This window comes from Canis lupus, chromosome 16 (genome assembly GCF_003254725.2).
Source record: "Canis lupus dingo isolate Sandy chromosome 16, ASM325472v2, whole genome shotgun sequence".
Classification (NCBI taxonomy): Eukaryota; Metazoa; Chordata; class Mammalia; order Carnivora; family Canidae; genus Canis; species Canis lupus.
In genome coordinates, this window is record NC_064258.1 from 1,194,984 (window position 1) to 1,218,021 (window position 23,038).

At 55.3% G+C, this 23,038-nt stretch overlaps 1 protein-coding gene across 3 annotated transcripts in view; it reads right to left on the reverse strand.

Moving 5' to 3' along the window:
• Positions 1 to 23,038, reverse strand: part of ADCY1 (adenylate cyclase 1) — a 102,327-nt gene that overhangs the window by 60,805 nt on the left and 18,484 nt on the right. For all 3 annotated transcript variants that reach the window (XM_049094884.1, XM_025433830.3, XM_049094885.1), the window contains exons 3-4: positions 13,835 to 13,953; positions 8,834 to 8,945 (exon numbers count right to left, since the gene is read on the reverse strand). In XM_049094884.1, coding sequence (XP_048950841.1) covers positions 8,834 to 8,945; positions 13,835 to 13,953 — 231 coding nt within the window. The remainder of the gene's footprint in view (positions 1 to 8,833; positions 8,946 to 13,834; positions 13,954 to 23,038) is intronic.

Sequence of the window (23,038 nt, forward strand, 5' to 3'; positions counted from 1 at the left end):
ATCGTGGCGGCCTTGTCGTTCTCGAGGGAAGGGCTGGGGCCCAGGCTGTGAGCACAAGGTGCGGTGACATCTAGAACCTGGGAGGAGAGCCGCCAGCCAGAGGGGCTACAGGGGTCAGGTGGGGCCGCTGTGTCCTCCCTGCCATCATGCATAGGTGAGTCCACGAGGCACATTCCCCAGCCCCCGAGGGCACGGCTGGACCTCTCCCTGCAGCTTCTCTGAGCGTGTCCCCAGGAGCACGCAGGCACCCCCAGGTGAGCCGGGTGCCCCCTACCTTCCCGGGCGCCCACACCCCACAGCTCTGAGCTGCCCTGGACGAGAAGTGATCATCCCCTCCTGAAAAGAAGCTACATCTCTGCACCCAGAAGCAGGCGGGGCGGGGACGACCAGGCGAGTGACCCTGGGGGTTGGGACAGGGGCTGGGCTGTCCCCAGTGCATAGTCCCCCCAGGGGCCTGGGGTCCTCACTGGGACCCCAGTGAGGGTGCGGTGCACTGGGGACCGTGCACCAGAGCAGCCCCCCGGGTACCAAGCAGCAAGGACGGGGGATCGTGAACCAGGGCAGCCCCGGGGGACCACGCACCGGAGCCCCCACGGCCGCCCGCGAGGGAGCGTGCCCAGGCTTCCACCCACGGGAAACGCCAGTGCCCGCATTCCACACACCACCTGCTGTTTCAGGGAAGTGTTTATTTCCTGCTCATTAAGGAAGAATTAAATCGGGCTCATCATAATGCAGGAAGCTCCGAAAATTAAAACTCAGCAAGAACCCCACGGCCCTGGGGCCCTCGTCCCCGCAGCCCACCCCTGACGGCTCGTGGCTGCGTGTGCACACGCTCTGCAGCTGGTTCGTGCCCCTGGCCGTCGTGCACACGCCTCCACCACATCAAGGCTCGCCCGGGGAGACTGTCCCCCAAGCCGAGGGTGGACGCCACCTGCACTGCCTCCTCCTCCCTCGGGACAGCCGGGCCCAGTCCTGACCACAACGCCCCATGCGGGCCCCTCCTGCGCGGGACACTCCAGGCGAGCCCCCGTGTGCCTCACAGCCCACCCACGTGCAAGCCTGACGGCGCGGGCACAGCACGTCTGCGGAAAGGGCACTGCTCAGCCGGGGACGCAGCTGGCCGTCGCGCACACTCCCGGCCCGCAGCACGCTCGGGGAGGAGGCCACCTCCGGGCATGAGGCCACCGGGGCTCCTCATGTTCACCGGCCAGGAAGAAAAGGCGCCAGGAGACCCGAGGGCGCCACTGAGTCCTCGCGCTGCCTTCTGAGCCCAGGGGAAGCCCGGCGAGGAGGAGGGACGTGGGCACACACCGCAGCGAGCTCTGGCTCCCGGACTGGCTTCCGCAGCCACACGCAGAGGAACCCCGGGCGCTGGAGACAGACACCCTCACCCTCACTGGTCCTCACGGTCACCTTCCGGCGGCTCCCGGGGGAGCACAGCCCCGCGGCTTCGGCCAGACTCTCCGCGTCCTCACCGCCCCATCTTCCCTCACAATCCCAACCAACATGCTCCCCGCGTCCCTATGCAGCAGGTCAGGGGGGCCAGGAAGGCTCCCCACTGCGTGTGCGGCGGGGACTGCGCAGACTGGCCAAGCCCGGGGCGGGGTCCCGAGGAGAGCCCCTGCGTGGACACCGTGCGCCCCGACAGGCAATGCCTCCCAGGCTCGTCCAAGCTCGCCGACTGCGCTGGACCCCACGCCAGCCGAGTCTGAGTGTGTACGCCCGCCGTGTGCCAGGCACAGGCCGCCTGGGGGCTGAGAGCCGACCAGAGTGCACCAAGCTCCGGCCGGGAACTCCTGGGGCGCAGCCCCGCCGGAGGATGGTCTCCAGTTGTCAGCCCCGAGGGGCGCGTGGGACCCAGGCCGCCTCCGCGGCCGGCACAGCCAGAGTCTGGGCCTCCCCACGGAGCCTGGACGCGCGTGGAGCGAAGTCTGCTTCTCCCAGCGGGGCTGCCCTCCCCACATCCAGAGAAGAGCCCTGTGGTCAGAGCAGATGTAAACCTAAAGTGGCTCAAGCAATAAATACTGTGTCCATCTGCGGTCCGCCGGGCACAAGGGTCAATAAACCTCTGGAGACCGTGGAGACCAAGCCAACACGCTCACCCTCGGGTCTCACTGCCCGCAGGGACCCTGGTAAGGCGGGGTGTGTCTGGGTGACCACATGCAGGCGCACTCACGGGGCTCCCGCGTCCTGCACACAGACGCGTCTCCTCGGAGCCGGGCTCAAGCAGATGGGACGTAGGTTTTAAACACACCCAACACCATCGGAGCACTAAAGAACAGAGGGTCGTCATCCTCAGCTGCCCGGCAGCGACCTCGACAGGGCGGATGGCAGTGTGGGGGGGGTTCATGCTGAAATTCCAGAGATGGAAACATAATCTCTGAGACGACGTGGTGCTGGACAGATGGGCGGACAGACGGACAGCAGGTCACACCTCGCCAGTCACCTGGACAGCTCAGCAGCACAAACCATCCGGAACGAAAGAAAAGGAAGAGGCCAAAATGAAAAAGGATCATCAGTGAGCTGTGGGATGTCAAGATCCACACACGGGTAAACCGGGGTCCCTGAAAGAAGGGGGGATGTGTGAGGAGCATTCGAGGGCTTTCTCCCCCAGATGATCAAACCATAAACCCACCGATGCAGGAAGCCCAAAATCCGTGAGTAAAACCTCATGGAGGCACATCAGAGTCAAACTGCTTGAAGCCGGCGATGAAGAGAAAACCTTAAAAGCAGTCAGAGGAAACAGACATCTTCCCCGTTGCGTACGGAGGACCAGAGCGGCCTCCTTGGACAGCACGACCCGATGACCCACAGTCCTGTAAGGAACGGGTGAAAAGAATTTCCAAAGATAAAGGCAAAATGAAGACCCTTCTCAGAAACACAGAGACGGCGCGGATTCCTCGCCGGCTGGCTGCCCTCCTCCCTGCGGAGCACCCACACGCAGAGCCGCGGGCGACCCGCACAGGCTGGACCCCACCTTCCTTCTTCTAAAGGGAACGGCTTGTTTGCCCAAACATAAATGGCAACAATGCAGAACAGAGTTTATAACACCAAGTGAAACACGCACAGCAGCAACCTCACACAGGCCAGGAAGGGAGGCGCGTGAGGAGGCGCGTCCGCAAGATCCTCGGACGACATCCAGGAACCTGCCGCAGACCCCGGAGCAGCCAGCCCAGTGCCAGAGCCAACGGTGCACACTCATGAGCCAACAGACGTGCAAGGGCAGAGTCACAGAACGCGCCCCCTACACCCACAGAATGGCAGGAAAAGCAAAACCACGACACAGAACAGATGGGACAAACCAAACCCGGGCCGACGGCAAAGCACAGCAAACGCGGACAGTCAGATTCAAGGGAGAAAAGACAAACCCAGCCCGTTAGAGAAAAAGACATGAACCCCTTGGGGGGAAAAAAGGGAGATGGAAAAGACATGCTTCCCGACAATAATCAAAGGAAAGCTGGAACGGCTATGCTCACACAGCACGTTAGGGCTCCAGGGAAAGAGGGTCATTTCTTCATGAAAATAGAGTTAATTAGGGGAGTGTGGGTGGCTCAGTAGGTTGAGCATCCGACTCTTGGTTTTAGCTCTCCCTCTGCTCCTCTCCTGGCTCACACGCACACACACGCTCTGTCTCTAAACAAACAGAATGGGACTGCTGGGTGGCTCAGTGGTTGAGCGCCTGCCTTCGGCCCAGGGTGTGATCCCGTGGTCCTGGGATCGAGTCCCACGTCCGGCTCCCTGCATGGAGCCTGCTTCTCCCTCTGCCTGTGTCTCTGCCTCTCTCTCTGTGTCTCTCATGAATCAATAACATCTTAAAAAAGTTAATTCATCAAGAGGACCTAAGAACCCTAAATGTTATAAATCAAGCAGCAGAGCTTGAGAACACAGGGAGCAGACAGATCTCTAAGTATGTCGCAGACTCAATACCCCTCGATCAGGAACTGAGAAATCCAGGAGCCAGGACATAAGTAATGACGCAGAGTAAGAACGTGAGCAGCCCGTCCCCAGCCAGCCTCAGCGTGTGTACACAACACCCCAGAACACAAGGATGGCACAGAAGCACAGTGCATCTTGTTGCTCAGTTCCTGAGGAGACCGTGTTCTGAACCGTGCACTTAAGAGGACTCAAATTTTTGATAAAATGTGTTCTCTGACCACAACAGAATTCAATGTGAACTCAAAAACAGAAAGACCTTTGAAAAAATCCCTCAAAAAACATATCTCTAAATAAGCCATGGGTGTAACCAAAATTAAAAGGGAAATTAGAAAGCATCTTGAACCGACGGGAAACGAGGACACAGTGTCGGAGCAACATGGGGATGCCACCTTAGCCAGACACCCGCCTGGTCTGTGGCACCAACTCTGCACATTTGGAGGGGAAAGATCCTGATCAGCAGTCTCAGCTTCCATCTTCCCAAACAACAAAAACAAGAGTAAAAGAAAAACAAGGAAAGCACAAGAATCACAATAATAAAAAATCAGAGAAAAACAATAAAACAGAGAAATCAATGAAACCAAAAGCAAACTCTACAAAAATTGATAACATTGATAAACGTGCAGCCAGAATGATGGGGGAGAGAGGGAAGCACAAATTATCACAGTCAGAAAAGGAGGAGGTGATGTCACGGCTGCTTCTGCAAATATTAGAAAGCTAACAGGGAAATACCATAAACACGTTTATTCTAACAATCTCGGTGACTTAGCTCACATGGACAGATTCCTCGAAAGACTAAGAAACACAAAGCTCACTCCAATATATGGACATATGCATATCGTATACGGATATATCACAGACATATAAAAAAACCGATTCTAGGGAACCCGGGGTGGCTCAGCAGTTTAGCGCCTGCCATCGGCCCAGGGCGTGATCCCGGAGACCCAGGATCCAGTCCCACATCGGGCTCCCTGCATGGAGCCTGCTTCTCCCTCTGCCTGTGTCTTTGCCTCTGTCTGTGTGTGTGTGTGTGTGTGTGTCTCATGAATGAATAAATAAAATCTTTAAAAATATCCCTGATTTTATATATATAATAGCCCTATTTTTAAAAATTGAACTTGTACATAAAAACTTCCAGGGGCGCCTGGGCAGCTCAGTCAGTTAAGCGTCTGCCTTCCACTCAGGTCGTCATCTCAAGGTGCTGGGAGGGAGCCCCCAGTTGGGCTCCCCGCTCAGTGGGGAGCCTGCTTCTCCCCTTCCAGCCTACTTGTGCTCTCTCGTGCTCTGTCTCTCTCAAATACATAAATTTTCTTAAGAATTGTTTAAAAGTTTCAGAAAGAAAATCTCCAGAAAGTGGAACAGGAGGAAACATGCCCAAACTCTTCCAGGAGACCAGCCTGACCAAGATTCCACATGAAGACGACGTAAGGAAAGAAAGCCATAGAACAGCATCCTGCAGAACCATAACAGGAAGACATCTAAAAAAAATTTTAGCCCACATGCACATACTCACACATGGACACCTGCACACATATACGTGAACAAGCGTGTCCATATGCACATGTGTGTGTGCACAACCGCATATGCACATGCTCTCATGTATGTATGCAATGCACTCGCGGATATCCATACACATGTGCATGCCCCCCACACACACACAGCTACATGGACATGTCCCACCACGTCCCACTGCAGCCCACACAAGCACGTGTCCTAGTGAAAGAGCCAGGTAGTGAATAAAAAGGGATACATCTTGTACACCAGCAAACCTGACAACCTAGAAGAGATGAATAAATCCCTACAGACACTCAACCTACCAAGACCGAATCATAAAGAAACAGAAAATCTGCAGACATTTCTAGTACAGAGACTGAAGCAGTGATCAAAAGCCCCCAACACAGAAAAGCCCAGGACCGGATGGCTTCACTAGTGACCTCTAACAAACGTTTGAAGAAGATCACCAACACTTCTTAAGCTCTAAGAAAGCTCCCAAATTCACTCTGTGGGGCCAGCATTACCCTGAACCCAAAACCACTGGACCTGACCAGAAAAGACAAGGATCTTTTACTAATACCAATACCCCCAATGATCACAGATGCAGAAATCCCCCCAAACAAAGATGAGCAAGCCACTTCCAACAGTACATTAAAGGGATTGGACACCACAACCAAGTGGGATTTGTTCCCAGGATGCTAGGATGGTTCGATACCCACAAATCGATCGATGTGATGCATCGCATTAACTGAAGAAAGGGTAGAAATACATGATCGTCTCAGCAGATGCAGAACAAGCATTTGACAGGATGCAACGTCCTTTCAGGATAAAAACTCCCAACACAGTAGGAGCACAGGGCACGTTTCCCGACACAGTGAGGGCCAGGGATGCCAAGCCCACGGCACACACCGGCCCCAACAGTGAGAACAGGAGAGCTTCCCCTGTAGGGTCAGGAGTGGACAGGGAGGCCACTCCCATCCAACAGCATAAGTCCCAGCCTCAGCAACCGGGCACGGAAAGAAAATCACACACTATCTCTCTCTGAAAATGGCTTAATATCTACAGAAAACACTAAAGATGCCACCAAGAACTTGTCAGAATAACTGAATTCAGCAAATTTTCAGGATGTGAAATTAACACGCAGAAATCTGTGGTGTTTCTGCACACAAACAATGAATGCTTGGAAAAGCGGAGAAAATAATTGTATTTACAACTGCATCAAAGGGAATAAAATACCCAGGAATAAATTCAATGAACAAAAACAGGAAGGCAAGTCTGATGACTTGAGAGGTGTTTGGAACATGTCCTGTCCCCAGAGCAGGCCCAGCAGATGTCCACCGCGTGAGCCCCGAGTGGGGTGCCGATGCAAAGGGATGGTGACACCGCAGCTGGGGTGCAAGTCCGGGAGACCCCGCCTGGGCCAGGGTGAGCCCGATGTATCCTGAGCTGATGAAGAAAGAAGGGGACAGGACAGCGAGCCCCCATGCTCACACATTTCATGCCGAGAACAAGACCCAGACCATGCATCCCGGGGACAGCCTCTCCGCCCTCCACCCTGCGGTCAGGGGAGGCCCACATCTGTAGCCCCCACCCCGAGCAGAAGTGGGCCAGCCAGCACACCCCTCCCTCACTCTGGGGATGCCACGGTCCACACTGAGAAGTGGGCTGCACGCCGAGTCACGCGCCACGTAAGTAAACTGGCTGAAGCCAGGGAGAAGACATCTGCCAACCGTGTACCCGCGGAAGGACAAGCTAAGACTCTATAGACTCCTGTCATCCTAGGGTCGGGGGCTGTTGTAAGCAACCCAAGCAGGGGCGGGAGTTGGCGGTAGGCTGGTGGCACTGCTGACCACTGAGTCACTGAGGGAACATGTCCCCTCCGGGACCAGGAAAGACAGATCCGGACAGTGGAAGGAGGGCACACCCCTCACATCAGCAGCCTGTCCTCAGAGAGCCCCGGTGGCCAGTGAATCCTCATGCAGAAGCTTCCTCGTGGAGGGGCAGGGGAAAGGCACAGGCCCCGGAAAGCTCAGAGCAGCACCCAGAAAGCCCCGGGCCACCCCAGCCTCGGACAAAACACACGTTCTGACCCTAATATGGGAGGCTGTGTCCGTGAGCCCCACATGCCACACGGAACCCGTCACCCTGACTCCTCCATCATGCTTCCCCAAAACCACAGGTGTCAGGTAGGGAGGAGGCCCCGGAGGCCCCGGAGGCCCCGGAGGCCCCGGAGGCCGAGCCTCAGCTGCTCCCCAGGGCACGAGGCCAGCACCCCCGCACCCAGGCTGCCAGGGCACCTCATGGCCCGGCAGAGCCCGCAACGGACAGAGAGCCGACCCCCTCCTTTCATCCTCAGGAAAGACCCAGCAGCCTTCCCCACACGGGGTCCCGCAGAGCCCCGGCCCGGGATAGCAGCGGGTGCCCCAGGAGAAAGGCCTCCAGCGCCAGCCCAGTCCGAGCAAGCGGCGAACTCCCAACTGGGCGTCTCAAGATCCCGACCAGCCTCCAGGACACTCCGGGTGGAGGGCGGGGGGCAGCGTCCAAGGGCGGCATGCCGCCGCCCCCAAGGCCCAGTGCTCTCCTCCTGACTCGGTCCCAAAACTACAGCCAGGCACAGCCCGTGTGACAGCCACCCACTCCACCTGCGGGTCAAGGGCGAATGCTGGAGCCCAGCGCTCTGCAGCCCGCGGGGTACCCTCCCCCAGCCCTGCACGCACGTGGGACATCCTCAGGACTCCACTGTACGAGGCACGCTGGCCCGGGGACCGCTCCTCCCCCTCCCTCATCAAGGGGACATCCGTGCACTCTTTCTACCAAGTTCTTTCCCTGGGTGAAGAGTTCTCAGTCTGCGAACTCCCTCCCCCCAACCACCTGCCCAGGACCCCTCTGCGTCCAGAGGCAGGCTGGCCGGGCCGGTGGGCGGGGCTGTACGTCCCCGCGTCCCCCCACGTCCTTGTGGGGCAGGGGAGGCCAGCATCCAGGTCCAAGGACACCAGGCAGTCCGTTGCCTCCGCACCAAGACACCAGGCAGTGAGCCAGGCCTGGGCTTGAGACCTCTGCGGGCCTTCACGTGACCTGCCCCAGGAAGCTCTTAAAATGCCAGCACTCTCCTGCCACAGCAAGGGGGCTCGGCATCGTCAGACGCCACCAACTGGCTGAGGTGACCTTCAGGGCAGGGCCTCCCCACCCAGCCATCACCCTCGGTCTGGGGCCAGCTCTGGGCGACCTGGCTGCGCTCGGGCAAGCGCCCTCTTTTGCACAAAGGAGTCGCTGGCGGTGATGCAGAAGCTGTGGGTGAGGACAGCCGGGCGGGGCCGACGCACTCGGCATCCGCTAGGTCGCACCTGCAACCCCGGAGCCCCAGAGGCTGCTCCAATGACACGCGAACATCGGGGGCTGCGCTTACCGTGGCCAGTTCATCAAACTTGCCGAAGAGCTCGTTGAGGAGCTTGACCAACTCCTGCGCGGTGCACTGTGACGCCAAGCCCGTGAAGCCCACGATGTCCGCGAAGAGGATGCTGCAAGAGAAACGCACCAGGCTGCCTCCTCCACAGGTATGCGGTCCCCAGAGCGGCCTTACGAGCACCCCAAAATAAACCTCCCTGGTTATTCCTCGGGCCGGCCTGGGAAGGAAGGGCCTGTCCTGTTTGACAGGTGGCAGCAGCAGCGGCTGGGGAAGCAGGGGAGGCCCTTGCCACCATGGGGGGCGTCAGAGCTCCTGCTGACCCCCCAGGACACGGGCAGGGCACAGCTCCACAGCCACCAGACCTGCCTCCAGCCCCTGATGGCCCTCCTCAGCCCTTGCGGCCCCTGCAGGCTGACAGGTGACAGAGGGACAGCCCTGGAGCCCCGCTGCGAACCCCTGCGCCTCATGGACGGGCCACCTGGGTCCTGCGGTGGGACAGGGCCTCACCTCGCGGGACGGAAGCCTGCCACGTGAGCATCCACTTACTACGGGACGGGGCGGGTCTAAACAACGGCGCCTGCCACCCGCACAGCCTCCTCCCCAGACGCCACAGCGTGAGGCACACGGCGGCACCGAGCTGCCGTCACCGTCGTTTTTGCTGGATACTGAATTCCTGCCTGTTTCGTTCCACCCTGAACACGTCACCTCAGCCCCCACCTCCACCATCCCTGGTGAAAAATCCCACGCTGGTCTTGCTGGCCATCACTTCTGTCCCACTCCTTTCCTAATCTCTGGCCCTTAGGGTTCAACGACCACGTGGGGGGCTCCGTGCGGGTCCTGACAGGGCTTCTGCAATGCGTACGTTACTGCTTTCCATGAAATTTCAGACCTTTTGAGTCCTATTTTTTCAAAGACTCTCTCTCCTCCTTTCCTCTCCTCTGAGACTCATCCTGGGGGTGCTGTCGCACTGGCCGGCGTCCCTCGAGACCCCCAGCCTCTGTTCTCTCTCCATCCATCAGACTCCATGATCTCAGGTGGCTGTCTTCAAGTTCCCCGAGTCTTTCCACAACCCGCTCAGATCTGCTCAATGTGGAACCCCCACCCCGACCCTCTAGTGAACTTTTTATTTTGGTCACTGTATTTTTCAAAGCTGGAATTTCTGTTTGGTTGGTTTATTATAATTTCTACCTTTTTATTGGTATAGTCTACTTGATGAGAAGTCTTTCTCATGCTCTCCTTTATTTAGACACAGTTTGTTCTTTGAGAGTATTTCAAACAGGTGATTTAGGGGCGCCTGGGTGACTCAGGGGGTCAAGCATCTGCCTTCGACTCAGGTCATGATCCCGGGATCGTGGGATGGAGCCCTGTGCCCTGGGTCGGGCTCCCTGCTCAGCGGGGAGTCTGCTTCTCTCTCTCCTTCTGCCCCTCCCGCTGCTCATGTTGTCTCTCTTTCACTGTCTCAAATAAATAAATAAAATATTTAAAAATATATATATGTGACTTAAAGTTTTGTCTAGAAGTCCAATGTGTGGGCTCCCTCTGGGACTGCATTTTCATTCCCATGTGAGCTATACATTCACGCTTTCTTGCACACTTGCATATATTTTCACAGAAAATCAGATAATACACTGTGGCAACTCTGAAAATCAGAACACCTCCCCCCACCTCAGGATTGAAGTTGTTCTTGTTGCTGTTTGTGTTGTTATTTGTTCAGTGACTTTTCTGACAAACTCTGAAAAGTCTGTTTCCTCTCTCATGTGGGGCCATTAAAGTCTGTGGTTGGTTAAGCTAGTGGTCAGCTAATGACCAGACAGAAATTTCCTCCCATTCCTGAAGCCAGTAAGTCTCTCCGTCTTTGATGATGGGCACTCAGCCAGGCAGATTCCAACGGTCTCAGTCTGCTCTTCCTGCTTGCACACATCCTCAAGGTCAGCCTCAAGACCTAAGGACAGCCCAGGGTCATCATGGTCTTTTCTGAACATGCACGTCGCCCGACCTGTGTGCGGGATCTTCTGATTCCCAGAAACATTCCCAGAGCCTTTCAAAGCACCTGACAGACATCTCATTCCCTAGTTTTAAGTTTTCAGTGCCCTGCTGCTTGCCTCAGCTGTTATCACTGCCTCTGACAGCTATGATGTTAAACACTTGCCACTGATTGTTCTTAACAAATGTCCCAGGGCAAAAGCTGTTCCAACTGAGTGTTGAGTCAGGTCAAATAAAGACAAGCCTATGAGGAAGGTTTCCCAGGGAATTCCCAGGCAGTCAAATGATGACAGTTCTCTGAGAATTTTTCAAAGCCCTGACCCCATTCTGTCCCCTCAGGTGGCTGTCAGTGGACAGGTTTTCACTGTAATAGCAGCTGCTGGTTTTCAACGCTATCATGGAGCTAAAGACAGTGAAACAGGGTAAGTTAGAACTCTACAAAGCTTGCTGTTTTTTACCAGGATCCAGCTGTTTTTCATAAATAAACATTCCTGGATTCTTGCAAGGCTTTGCTTAATTTCCAGTGTTCTGACAATGTTGACTCAGTTTTTGTCAGTATTGTCATTGCTTCTATGGAGTTGAGGATTTTCAGATGTCCTTACTCCACTGTTCCTGATGACATCAGCCTATTAGTTCTGAATGGTGTACTGACTCGGGATTCTAATCCTGGATGATGGGGAACCAGAGAGGGACTCTAACGAGGATGGTGAGGAAGACAGTGAGCTGATCACATCTGGGCTCTACAAAGCCACCTTTGACCCTGTTGAAGGGTGGCCAGGGGAGCCATGGTGGAGATGGTGCCATCAGGGACAGGGAGCTGGCCTCAGCTCCCTCTCCTATCTCAGCATCGTCACACCTGCACCTGCTGGGAATGAGGCATCTGCCGGGGGATGTGGGCGGAGATTTTTCACATCAGAGGGAAATGGTGACTTTCCACACCTGTGTCTGTTGTCCCAAGTCAGAAAAGAGGCGGGAGGCACATGGGCACCACACACCATGCTCACCTCCACCTGCTGCCCCAGGAAGTCCTTGACAGCTGATGCCTTCCCTGCTGTGTGCAGACACTCCACACCCCTCCCCCTGGGCACTCCCTGGATTGTTCTGGTGATCTGGTCTCATCAGGGGGCTGGGTCACTGTGCCATCTCCTTACCCACTGAGGAGAGGCAGTGGGTGAATGGGAAGTCTAGGTGGGTATCAGCATCAGCCAATCCCAGGCTGCCCCAGCCCCACCACTCACTGGCTCCACCTCCAAGTGGAGGTGACAGTGCCTGGGCTGCCTGGGCTGGAATGCTGGCCCCACACACTGGGGCCTTAACCCCATTGGGCTCAGTATCCTCCACAGGAGGACAGCACTAGTCCTCAGCAAGAGGCACAGCAGTGGAAGTGAGCATGCTCACCAGACAGCGGCTAGCCACACCAGCTCGCACACAGGGATGGCTGGGGCCCTGATGAGGAGGGGCCGGCGGCAGCAGCAGTCCTTCGTTCAGCCTAGACGGACAAGCACCAGCTTGTAGAGACTCAGTCCACAGCACTCAACACAAACAGAGGGAATTTTTATCCTGTTGTGTCCGCAAAGGCCCAGTGGCAGGTAGGCCTGACACCAACTAGAAGGACCAGCAAAGAATATCAGGGGTGGAGGGTGCTTCTGGGCCTCAACCACCATCACCAGCCTGATTGATGCTTACATAAAGGGAGATACTCAGCTAGTCTAAGAACTTTATTTTTTTAAGATTTTATTTATTTATTCATGAGAGACACAGAGAAAGAGAGAAGCAGAGACATAGGCAGAGGGAGGCTCCATGTGGGGACCCCAATGTAGGACTCGATCCCGGGACTCTGGGATCACGCCCTGAGCCATAGGCAGACGCTCAGCCTCTGAGCCACCCAGGCATCCCTAGTCTAAGTACTTTAAAAGGGAATATACGATGTAGTAGAATAAAATTCTTTGTGATAGGATTTGTAAAAACAAGCAAACCTCAGAGCGTGTCTGGGGCAAGCTGCTTTATCACCTGTAAAACGGGAACAATTCCTACCTCCTGGGGCTGCCATGAGAGGAACGGGGGAGGAAGAGGATGCCTACCCCAGGCCCTGGCACCAAGTGGAATATTGCTCAGCTGTTATCCTGACATGGGCCAAGATCCAGCTGAAATGCCACCACCCAAACCAGTTCAGAGACAGAGTGCCAACCCTCCCCAGCCCACGCAGGACATGGGAGGTGAGGAACAGAGGGAAAGAGCAGCTGTGACATCTATCACCCAAGAGGTCAACACCCCCCCTCCATGGGACCTGCTTCCAGGCCAGCAGGTGCTCACCTGGGCCTCCTGATGCACACCCGCTCCCTCCTCCCCTCACATCAAGGCCTTCCACCCCCACCTGCCCAAGGCCTCCCACCTCTGCCACTACCTGTGCCGCACACTTACTCCTCACCTCCTGCATCACCTCCACCTCCACCAGCACCTCCCATTTCCATCACCGTCACTTCCATTATCTCTTACCCTTACGCTCACCACCTCCTCCGCAACCTCCCACATCACCTCCCATCTCAATCACCTCCTCGCCAACCCCCACAGCCCCCATATCCATCACCTCCACTTCCATCACTTCTCACAATCGCCCTCACTGTCTCCATTATGCCCACCCCGGCAATCACCTCCACCACTTCAACATCCACCTCCTCCCCCTCCCTCCTCCTCCTCCTCCTCCTCCTCCACCTCTTCCCCCTCCTCCTCCACCTCCTTCTCTACCTCCTCTTTCTCCACCCCTTCCTCCCCCTCCTTCTCCACCTCCACTCCTCCCCCTCCTCCTCCATCTGTACTGCCTCCCCTCTACTCCTCCACCTCTTCCACCTCCTTCTCTACCTCCTCCTCCTTCTCTTCCACCTCTTCCCCTCCTCCTCCATCACTTCCACCACTTCCCCCTCCTCCTCCTCCTCCGCCGCCTCCACTGCCTCCATCTCCACCTCCATCATCTTCATCTGAGCTCCCCAAGGCCCAGCACCCAGGCCGCATCAGCCCTACCTCACATTGTCATGCCGCTGGATATAAATCTTGTGGAAAATCCTTTCGGGGGGCTTCAGGAAGTCCTCCTTCATCTCCATGGCAACATTCCGGGGCAGAAGGCTCATAAGCAGCCGCTCCTGGACAGGAGAGACAGGTCTGTGTGATGCAGCAGGACTCCCCTGCGAGTCCTCGATCACCCCCACCGAGGTGGTGCTGAGGAGCTGCCCTGCACAAGGGGCTGCAGACCCTCCTCACGGGCAGCAGGCGGCCTGGTGCTATAGACCCTGCCTGGCCCCTGGGCCCCTGCAGACTGTGCCCAGGCCTGCAGTGGCATTACACAGGAAACTCGCTCCCGGAGCACTGGCAAGGGGCCTGCATCACCTCCACGACACCCGGGCCACCACGGCAACCTTCACCCACCGTCCACCCACCCGCGTGCCCCCACTTCACCGAGCAGAGGTCACAGGGAGGAAACGCCACCGGCCCCAACCAGGATGGCCAGGCCTCACTCCACATCCTACTGCCCAACACGGCCCCGAGAGGGACCTCCAGATGGGCCGTAAAACCCGCCCCTCTGGAAAAACGGGAGTCCAATGACCTCACAGAGATCGGTACACAACGTCGCATTTCCCTCCTCCCCCCACCCCAGTCCTATCTTCCGATTTCTTCCTTCTCTCTGGGAGTCAGGTGTTTTCTTCCCTCTCAGAGAATGGAATAAACATCTAGGCTTTTCCAGAGGTGCCCTGCCGCACAGGAGACTCCATCCCTCTCCCAGGGACTCAGTTTCCCCACCTGCTTCATTCTGCCTCTCTGCCTCCCAGGGATCCTCACCCGCCCCCAAGCCCCCTGGCCCGTGACCACAGCTGGCCACACCTGCATCTGAGGCCCTCCCCTCAGGGCCTCTCGCTCCCCTTCCCAGCCTGCTTCGGGAAGCAAAGAGATTACATTGAAATCCCAGTAGACTGAGGAAGGAAGCCTGCTCAGAAGAGCAAACACGGCAGAGACTGGGCAAGAGAAGCCGCTCCCTCACTCCATACCTCCAGCCCCAGGCTCTGCTCCGGGCCCTCTGCCCTCAGCTGCAGCCTGTCTCATCAACGCAGCAGCTCTAGTGAAGCCCTCGACCCCTGACATCCCCCAGCCCACAGCAGGCATCGGGTGACCTCCTGGACCACAGCCCCATTCCGTGAGGCCACGTCCCACGTGATGACCTCAGGAGGACGATGAGAGCGGCACAGTGACAAGAGTCCCCCGGAGCCCAGGGGGCCTCTGGGCGATGGCCTGGGAGGCCTGGGGCAGGGGTGTGAGGGCTTCACCCGTCTGCTCTGGATTCCACAGAGCATGTCACAGGCCTAACACATGGAGGCCACACCCCTCAGGAGCTTCCCCAGGTCATGCGTCTCCACGTAAACCGCAGAGGGGAAGGCCAGCCAAGCGCCGCTAGATGCTGCATGGAGCCAAGCAGACAGACGGGGCCAACCTGAGTCCCGGACCATGTGGCCCGAGCAAGGCCTGGCTCTGCCCTGAGACCCATGCCCACGGCGGCCAAATGGACAGACTGCAATGTCGCGGCGGGACTTCACGCTACTGCCATGGCCTGTGACCACTCTCAGCGCTGGGACCCCTGGGAGAGAGGCTCTGAGTGCTGGCGAGCACACGGACGCCATGCATGGACACGTCCAGGCTGACATGTGAGGGGCAGCCCCAGCACACGGGGTGTGGGAGCTGCTGTGTGACTGGTGCCTGGCCAGCAGACGCCGACCCCTTCCTTGGCTGGGGGGCCTCTGGGGCGAGGCTGAGACACAGGCAGAGGGTGCCAGACTGTGAGGGCAGTGGAGGGAGCTTGGGCAGGGCCTCACCCAAGCCACCTCGCGGACAGGCCAAGGGCAGCATCAGCAACATGAACACACCTGGAAGCTGCTGGAAATGCCTCAAGGCACAAGGCCAGGACACTACAGAATGCTGCCGCAGAACACACATGGGGCTTCACGCTCTCCTGGGAAGACCCAGTGTCACAGGGCCCCACGACCCTGGGCCGCCTGGGCTGCCGAGCTATAGTTAGGGGCTTGGGGGTGGCTCCTGCACCAGCGTGCCCCACACGGAGGGTCCCTGGAGAAGTGCACGGTGGCCTGGCCTTGCATCGCACCTCTGCCCTGTCTGAATTCCATCACACCAGACAGGGAGACAGGTGCACAGCATCCTCAGCAGGTGCTCTGTGAGGGGATCATTGCCCCCCAGACCCTGCTCCCCCTTTGCCTGCCACACCTCCAATTCCCACTGCTCAGGGCTCAGGTCTTAAATCCCTCACCTGCACCTACAAATACGCTATATCAGATCAAACAAGGGAGGCTGCCCCCCACACCCGCCGTGCCCAGCACACCCTCCTCCCCGTTCAGTATTCTCCTAATGCCCTGGAACCCCTCCCTCTCCAAGGACCCCAGCTGAGGGCACACCTCCAGGACCTGGTCTCTCCATCCCATCAGTTGCCCTGCACCGTGGAGTTAGGACAGGGAAACTGAGTCAGCCACAGACCACAGGAGAGCACCACGCTGGGAATGCTGGGCAGTGGCATCTGGTGCTGGAAGTGAGGCCAGGGCAGAGCTGGCCGCTGTTCCCACATCCCTTCGTCACCACTAGCACAACCGTCTAGCCCCTTACTTTCATCTGGGGCTCAGAGACCTAAGATAAACACCCCGTTATCCAGCCTGCTCTTGCAGCTAGATGTGGCCCAGGAGACAGGGGGTGAAAGGTCACATGAGAGCTTCTGGAATGGCTCTTAAAGACGGCCTGTTCTTCCTTTTGTCCCTCTGTTGCTGGGGACATGGTCTTCATGTCCAGCCCTCTACCTACCATCTTGATTCACGAGGACGAGGGCCACACATCAGCAGTGGCAGACCAGTGAAGAGATGGGAGACTGGCCTGGAAGGGCTGCATGGATCAGCCCTGCCACCTCAGCCATAAAGAGGCTCCCTGGAACCCACACACGAGGGGGAAAGAGTGCTCACACTTGCATAAGCCACTGTCACATGAAATTCCTAAGGACAGGCTGTGGCTGCCCTTCTGACCAGGGGCTCAGCATCAGCTGCACCCACGAGATTAGGGATGGTACATAAAGCCGACACACATAACCAAGAGTAAAAGCACACAACTTCCCCATAGGGAGCAAAGCGCCATCTGGCAAGATCAAGCACCCATCCCCGATTAAAAACAGCAAAACCTGGAACAAAGTAGTTTTCTGACATCATAAAGATATTACCTGCAATCCACGTCCAATCTCAGACCCAGCCCGAAAGCCCCAAGCAGCAGTAAACACTGCATCAGGAGCCGACAGGCCTGATGTGTTCTGACCAGCAAAATGAAACACAAATCCAGAAATCCAAAAGACAAACTCATGAACGTGGATCCTACAAAGTCTCCCAGCGTCCTACAAACACCAAAACGTGACTTAAGATAAATGTATTAGGGACGCCTGGGTGGCTCAGTGGTTGAGCATCTGTCTTCCACCTGGGCTGTGACCCTGGGGTCCTGGGATCGAGTCCTGCATCAGGCGGGCTCCCTGCAGGGAGTCTGCTTCTCCCTCTGCCTCTGTCTCTGCCTCTCTCTGTGTCTCTCATGAATAAATACATAAATAAAATCTTTAAAAAAAAAGAAAATCATGCAGCACATGAGAAGCAGAACCATCTCAACAAATGAATAAAGACAATCAATAGACAGCAACAGCACGATTAACAGAATAATCACCATACCTAACGAGATTTTAAAGCAGCTATTGTAAGAATCATTCGATAAACAGCCACAAACACACCTGAAAAAAATGAAAGAAGAAAAAGGAACTCCAGCAAAGAGATAAAAGATACAAAAGAGACTCAAATACAAATGTTGGAGCTGAAAAAAAAATAATGAAATAAAAGGCTCGACAGGTGGCAGAGAACAGAGGAGAGCCTAGTGACCTTGCAGGCGGAATGACAGAGATTGCCCACACGGTTCGAATTACCGCAGATTTCTCATCGGGGATCGTGGAGGCCATGAGACGGTGGCCGGCTTCTCGAGTGCAAGAGAAAAGAACTGTCTACCCAGAGCCCTTCGGGAATGAAAGAAATCAAGAGGGAAAAGTAGGAGGCCTTGTCACCAACAGACCTGCCCCAAGAGAAAGACCTGTAACCAGAAAGAAAAGGAGAAAAGGAAGCATCTGGGCATAGGGGAGGAAGAAATGACATAACATAAGCAAAAATATCCATGAATAAAACTGACTTCCCTTCTCCGCTACGTGCTGGTTGACGCAAGCCGTACAGCACTGCCTGTATGCAATGAAATATTTCAAATGTATGCAGAAAAATATTTAAGACCGCGTTGTCGCAGGTGAGGCTGAAGGCCAGGGAGGTGGGGTTTCTGCACTTCGCCCTACCCGGTAACATGTCGACAACAGTAGAATGTGACATTACGTGTCTTTAGTATAAAACCTTAAGCAGCACTGAGAAAGACACGCACTCATGGGCACAATGATATATCAAAGCTGAATTCTAAAAACGCGTTCGACTAACACAGAGGAAAGCAGGAAAAAGAAACAAAACATAAAATGACAAGTGGATGCTCTGACATAATAATTACATGAAAGAGAAGTGTTCTAAACATACAAAAGACAGACATCGACAGACTGATTTTTAACAAGTATGACCCAGGGACGCCCGGGTGGCTCAGCGGTTGAGCATCTGCCTTTGGCTCAGGGCGTGATCCCGGGGTCCTGGGATCGAGTCTCGCATCGGGCTCCCCACGGGGAGCCTGCTTCTCCCTCTGCCTGTGTCTCTGCATCGGTGTGTGTGTGTCTCTCATGAATAAACTCTTTTTTAAAAAAAAATTTAAGAAGAAAAATAAATAATAGAAAATCTGGACAAAGATTAGCAATGATACAGAGCACTCGAGAAGACCATCAGCCAACAGTATGTCAACAACAGGTATAAAACACCTCGCCCAAGAAGTGCAGAAAACACGTTGTCTTCAAGCACCCACAGAACTCACACCAAGACAGGCCATATCCTGGACCATGACACGAACTTCAGCGTACTTACAAGAATTCAAATTCTAGAGCATGGTCTTTGAAAATCATGGACTCAAACTAAAAATCGGTAGCAGAAAACAGCAGAAAAATCTCCAAATATTGAGAAACTAAGCAAAAGGATTCTAAGCAATCCCGGAGTCGAAAGGAGATGTCAAAGGAAAGTTTTAAAAATACACAGAACCGAATGAGAGTGAGAATACCACACACCAATATCGGTGGAGCGCAGCTCTGAAAGGGAAATTTATGAGACTACTTGCTCATACTAAAAAAGAGAAAGTTGTCAAATAAATAATCTAAGCTTCCATTTAAAGAATCTGGAAAAAGAAGAACAAAGTTAAGCAAATTTAGAGGAGGGAATAGCATAATAAATACAAGAAAAAAATCAAAGAAACTGAAAACAGGAAAAAAAAACAAAATCAACGAAACAAAAATGTGATCCTTTATATATAGCAGTAAAATACGCAAACCTCTAGCAAAATGAGTGAGAGAGAGACTGATATGACATAATTAACAAAATCAGGAAGGAAACGTTATCATTACAGACCCTGCAGAAACCGAAAAGATAAAGGGAACAGTAGTCACACTTCACACATGAATTTGACCATTTCAAAGATACGGACAAGCTTCTCAGAGAAGCACAAGCCACTACAACTCACGCAGTAAGATATAAATACTGTGAATAAAACATCTGAATAGCTCTGTAACCTATTAAGTAAACTGAATTCTTAATTTTAAAATTCATATACCAATAAAAAATAAAGAAATGAAAAGAATAAAATTCATATAGAAGAAATCTCCAGATCCTGATGGTTTTACTAAACATGCCTGCCAAGCAGTGAAGAAAATTTAACACCAATTCTACCTAAAATTTTCCAGAAAATATCAGTTTTAGCAAGATTTTTCTAGATGTATCTCCTCATGTGAGTAAAGCAAAAGCAAAAATAAATTATTGGGGCTGTACCAAATAAAAAGCTTTTACACGGCAAAGGAAATAATTAACAAAATGAAAAAGAAATGAAACCTACTGAATGGGAGAAGGTATCTGCAAATGGTAGATTCAATAAGCGGTTGGTATCCAAGATATATAAAGAACCTAGACAACTCCACATCGGAAACCCAAATTATGCAACTAAAAAACGGGCAGAAAATCTGAATATACATTTCTCAAAAAAAGACATCCAGATGGCCAACAGGTGCTTGAAAAGATGCTCAACATCATTAATCCTCTGGGGAATGCAAATCAAAACCACGAGATACCACCTTACCCCAAGGGAACACCCCCCAACTCCTTAAATGAAGTCAATATTATCTGATACCAAAACTGGATCAAGACAAAAAGTAAACTTTGTCAGGGAGTTCCCTGGGTGGCCCAGCGGTTTAGTGCCTGCCTTTGGCCCAGGGCGGGATCCTGGACACCCGGGATCGAGTCCTCCGTCGGGCTCCCTGCATGGAGCCTGCTTCTCCCTCTGCCTGTGTCTCTGCCTCTTTCTCTCTCTCATGAGTAAATAAATAACATTTAAAAAGAAAAGAAAACTTTGTCAGCTCTGCTTCCACGGTGTCCAGGCAATCATGGGGATGACAACACACGGGGTAGCGGCAGCCCCTGCAGAGCCCCACACGTGGCACATGGATGCGCCAAGGCGTCCAGACAAAACCCGCTCCCCGCTCAGCGCCAGGAAGGGCCTGGGGGTGACCGCCCAGGAGCACAGCGCCGGGAGCAGGGGCCACTCCCCACGTGTGTGCGACCTGCACGTCGGCGACTCTGGAGAGTCACCCTGCGCCCACATCCCCGGGACAAGCGGGAGCGGGAATGGCGCCTTCCCCGGACGCCCACATGGCTGGCTCATGGGTGACCACGGGCCCGGAGACGACTGTCACTGCTAAGTCAACGTTTGGGTGGCCACAGACTTTCCGAGCCCTCTGTTTGCTTCTCGAATCAGTTTCGATCCTGGAAACTGTGCGGGAACTGGTGCATCTCGGAGTTTTCAAATCTCCTGCTAGTGACGAATCCTGAGTGTTTCCCTTGTGTCTGCTTTTAGCACGGCTCTATCTGCCGCCGAGCCTTCCGTCCCTAACACCCGCCTTATGCCCATTCTTTCTTCTTGATCAGCTGCTCTAAGGCTTTCCCGTTTCGAAGACCTAAGGTTGGACGTCTTTGTTCTGGAAGCGAAAGACCCTCCAAGTCCCTTTGGAGTACCTGACCCCCGGGGCCGCAAGCCCTCGCCGTGTGCCAAGCCTACTCCCGTGTGACAGACCCGACCCCCAGGCCCCAACAGAGAAGACATGGCAGGTCAAAGTCCGGACTCGCCCGCTCTGGGCCAGCCAGAGATGCATGGACGTGACCCTCACCCTCCTGTTCCAAAAGCACCGTGTGAACCACCAAGAGAAATGACGGAAATGTCTGAAATATGGAACTATTGAATGTTTACACCGAGAGAAGCAAGGCGAGAGAAACACACGTGGGGACACAGGGACCACCCCGGAGGAGACACCGGCCTCTCCACGGTGAGCGGCCCGTTGGCACCCACGGGGCCAGAGCGTGGGCCAGGAGGGGTCAAACACATACGCCACAAAGAAATACGAAGGGCAACCGTGTGGAGAGGCCGTCCCGCGTCAGTGAGGGCCAGGAGGCGCAGCAAGGCCCGCCAGGGAGTGGAGGATGGACAAAGAAGACCAGACTCCTCTCCGGGACGCACGCCGGGCCCCCGACCACCAGGCCCGCCTCAGCCGGCCCCCATGGACTGGCGGGCCCCGGGGCCCCGCTCAGAGGCCACCGCTACCGGAGCCACGCGCAATCGCGGATAACTTCGAAGGAGAACATGGAACACGGCGTAACCGGGAGACCCCCCCGGAGCCGGGGCGAGGCGCGAAGTCGCACCTGCTCTCCCGACAACACAGCTGAGGCCTGCTCCCAGGCGATGAACCGGGATGAACTCCTCCTCGGGAGGAGTCACGTTTTCAAAACACGGCGTCTAAACGTCGGTGCCGAGAACACAAAGTCCCGCGCACACGCCGGGGAGGAAGGCACAGCGGCCTCAAGCTACATTCAAAGCACCGGTGGATCCGTCCGTGGGAAAATGCAGAAAATCTAAATATCCGGACCCAGAGTGACAACACGGTAACAGCAGTCACCGGGCTGACGGGTCGGGGTGACATCTGCCGTCTTGCAGAGTTGCTGCGCCCACACGCCGGCCCTGAGCCTCCCGGTGTCTGGGCTCCCCCCTCTGTGGGATGAGCCCTTGCTGGCGGAGCTGACACGAGCACGCAGAGTGGCCCCGTGACGGCAGGAGTGCGTGTGACCGCTCGCCCCTGGGGCCGGGGCCGGGGGTGCGGTTAGAGCACAGGCCTGGGAGTCTGCATGCACGTGCGGTCCACGCCGCGGCCACCACTGCAGCATCGCTCGCGGCCGACCCCAAGCTCGGGGACCCAACAGGCCCAGAGCCTCACGTGGTCGTCGGGAAAGGCAGCCACGGGAAGAGAAGAGATGAAGACAGACACACGCCGAGCACGGAAAGAAAGACATCCGAAAGGAAACGCAGAGGAGATGGAAGACAGGAGGAAGAGCAAAGGGAAACTCAGAAGAGGAAGACGCAGCGGCGGCCCCCAAACGTCGCTTCTTCAAGGATGTCGGGGAGGCATCCAAGGGGGGTCCCCGCGCTGCGCGTGCAAGCGTCTCAAAAACGGCCAAGAGACCCTCAGTTGGCGGGGCTGATGTCGCAGGAGACGCTCAGGGACCAGCCCCGGGGACTCCGGATCGTACGCACGTGTGTGCCTGCATGCACACACACACTCAGCCACACACTCGTCTGCACACACGCGCACACACTTACACTCACATCCACACACGCATCCACACATGTGCAGTTACGCACACATCCACACATATATGCACACACCCGACGTTTGCATGCATATGTTCACGTATCCCCACATACATGTACGCACATGCACACACTCACGTACAGACACTGGCATGCACAGAGTCCACACGAATGCAAATCCACACGCATAGACATACACAGACATGGACACTTGCACACATGCTCCACATATACACATACACGTGTGTACAGACCCAAATGCACACGTTTCCACACATGTGGCCCACACACATGCATACCACGCATGTGCACGTACGTATACACGCAGACGTGGATCTCCCACAGACA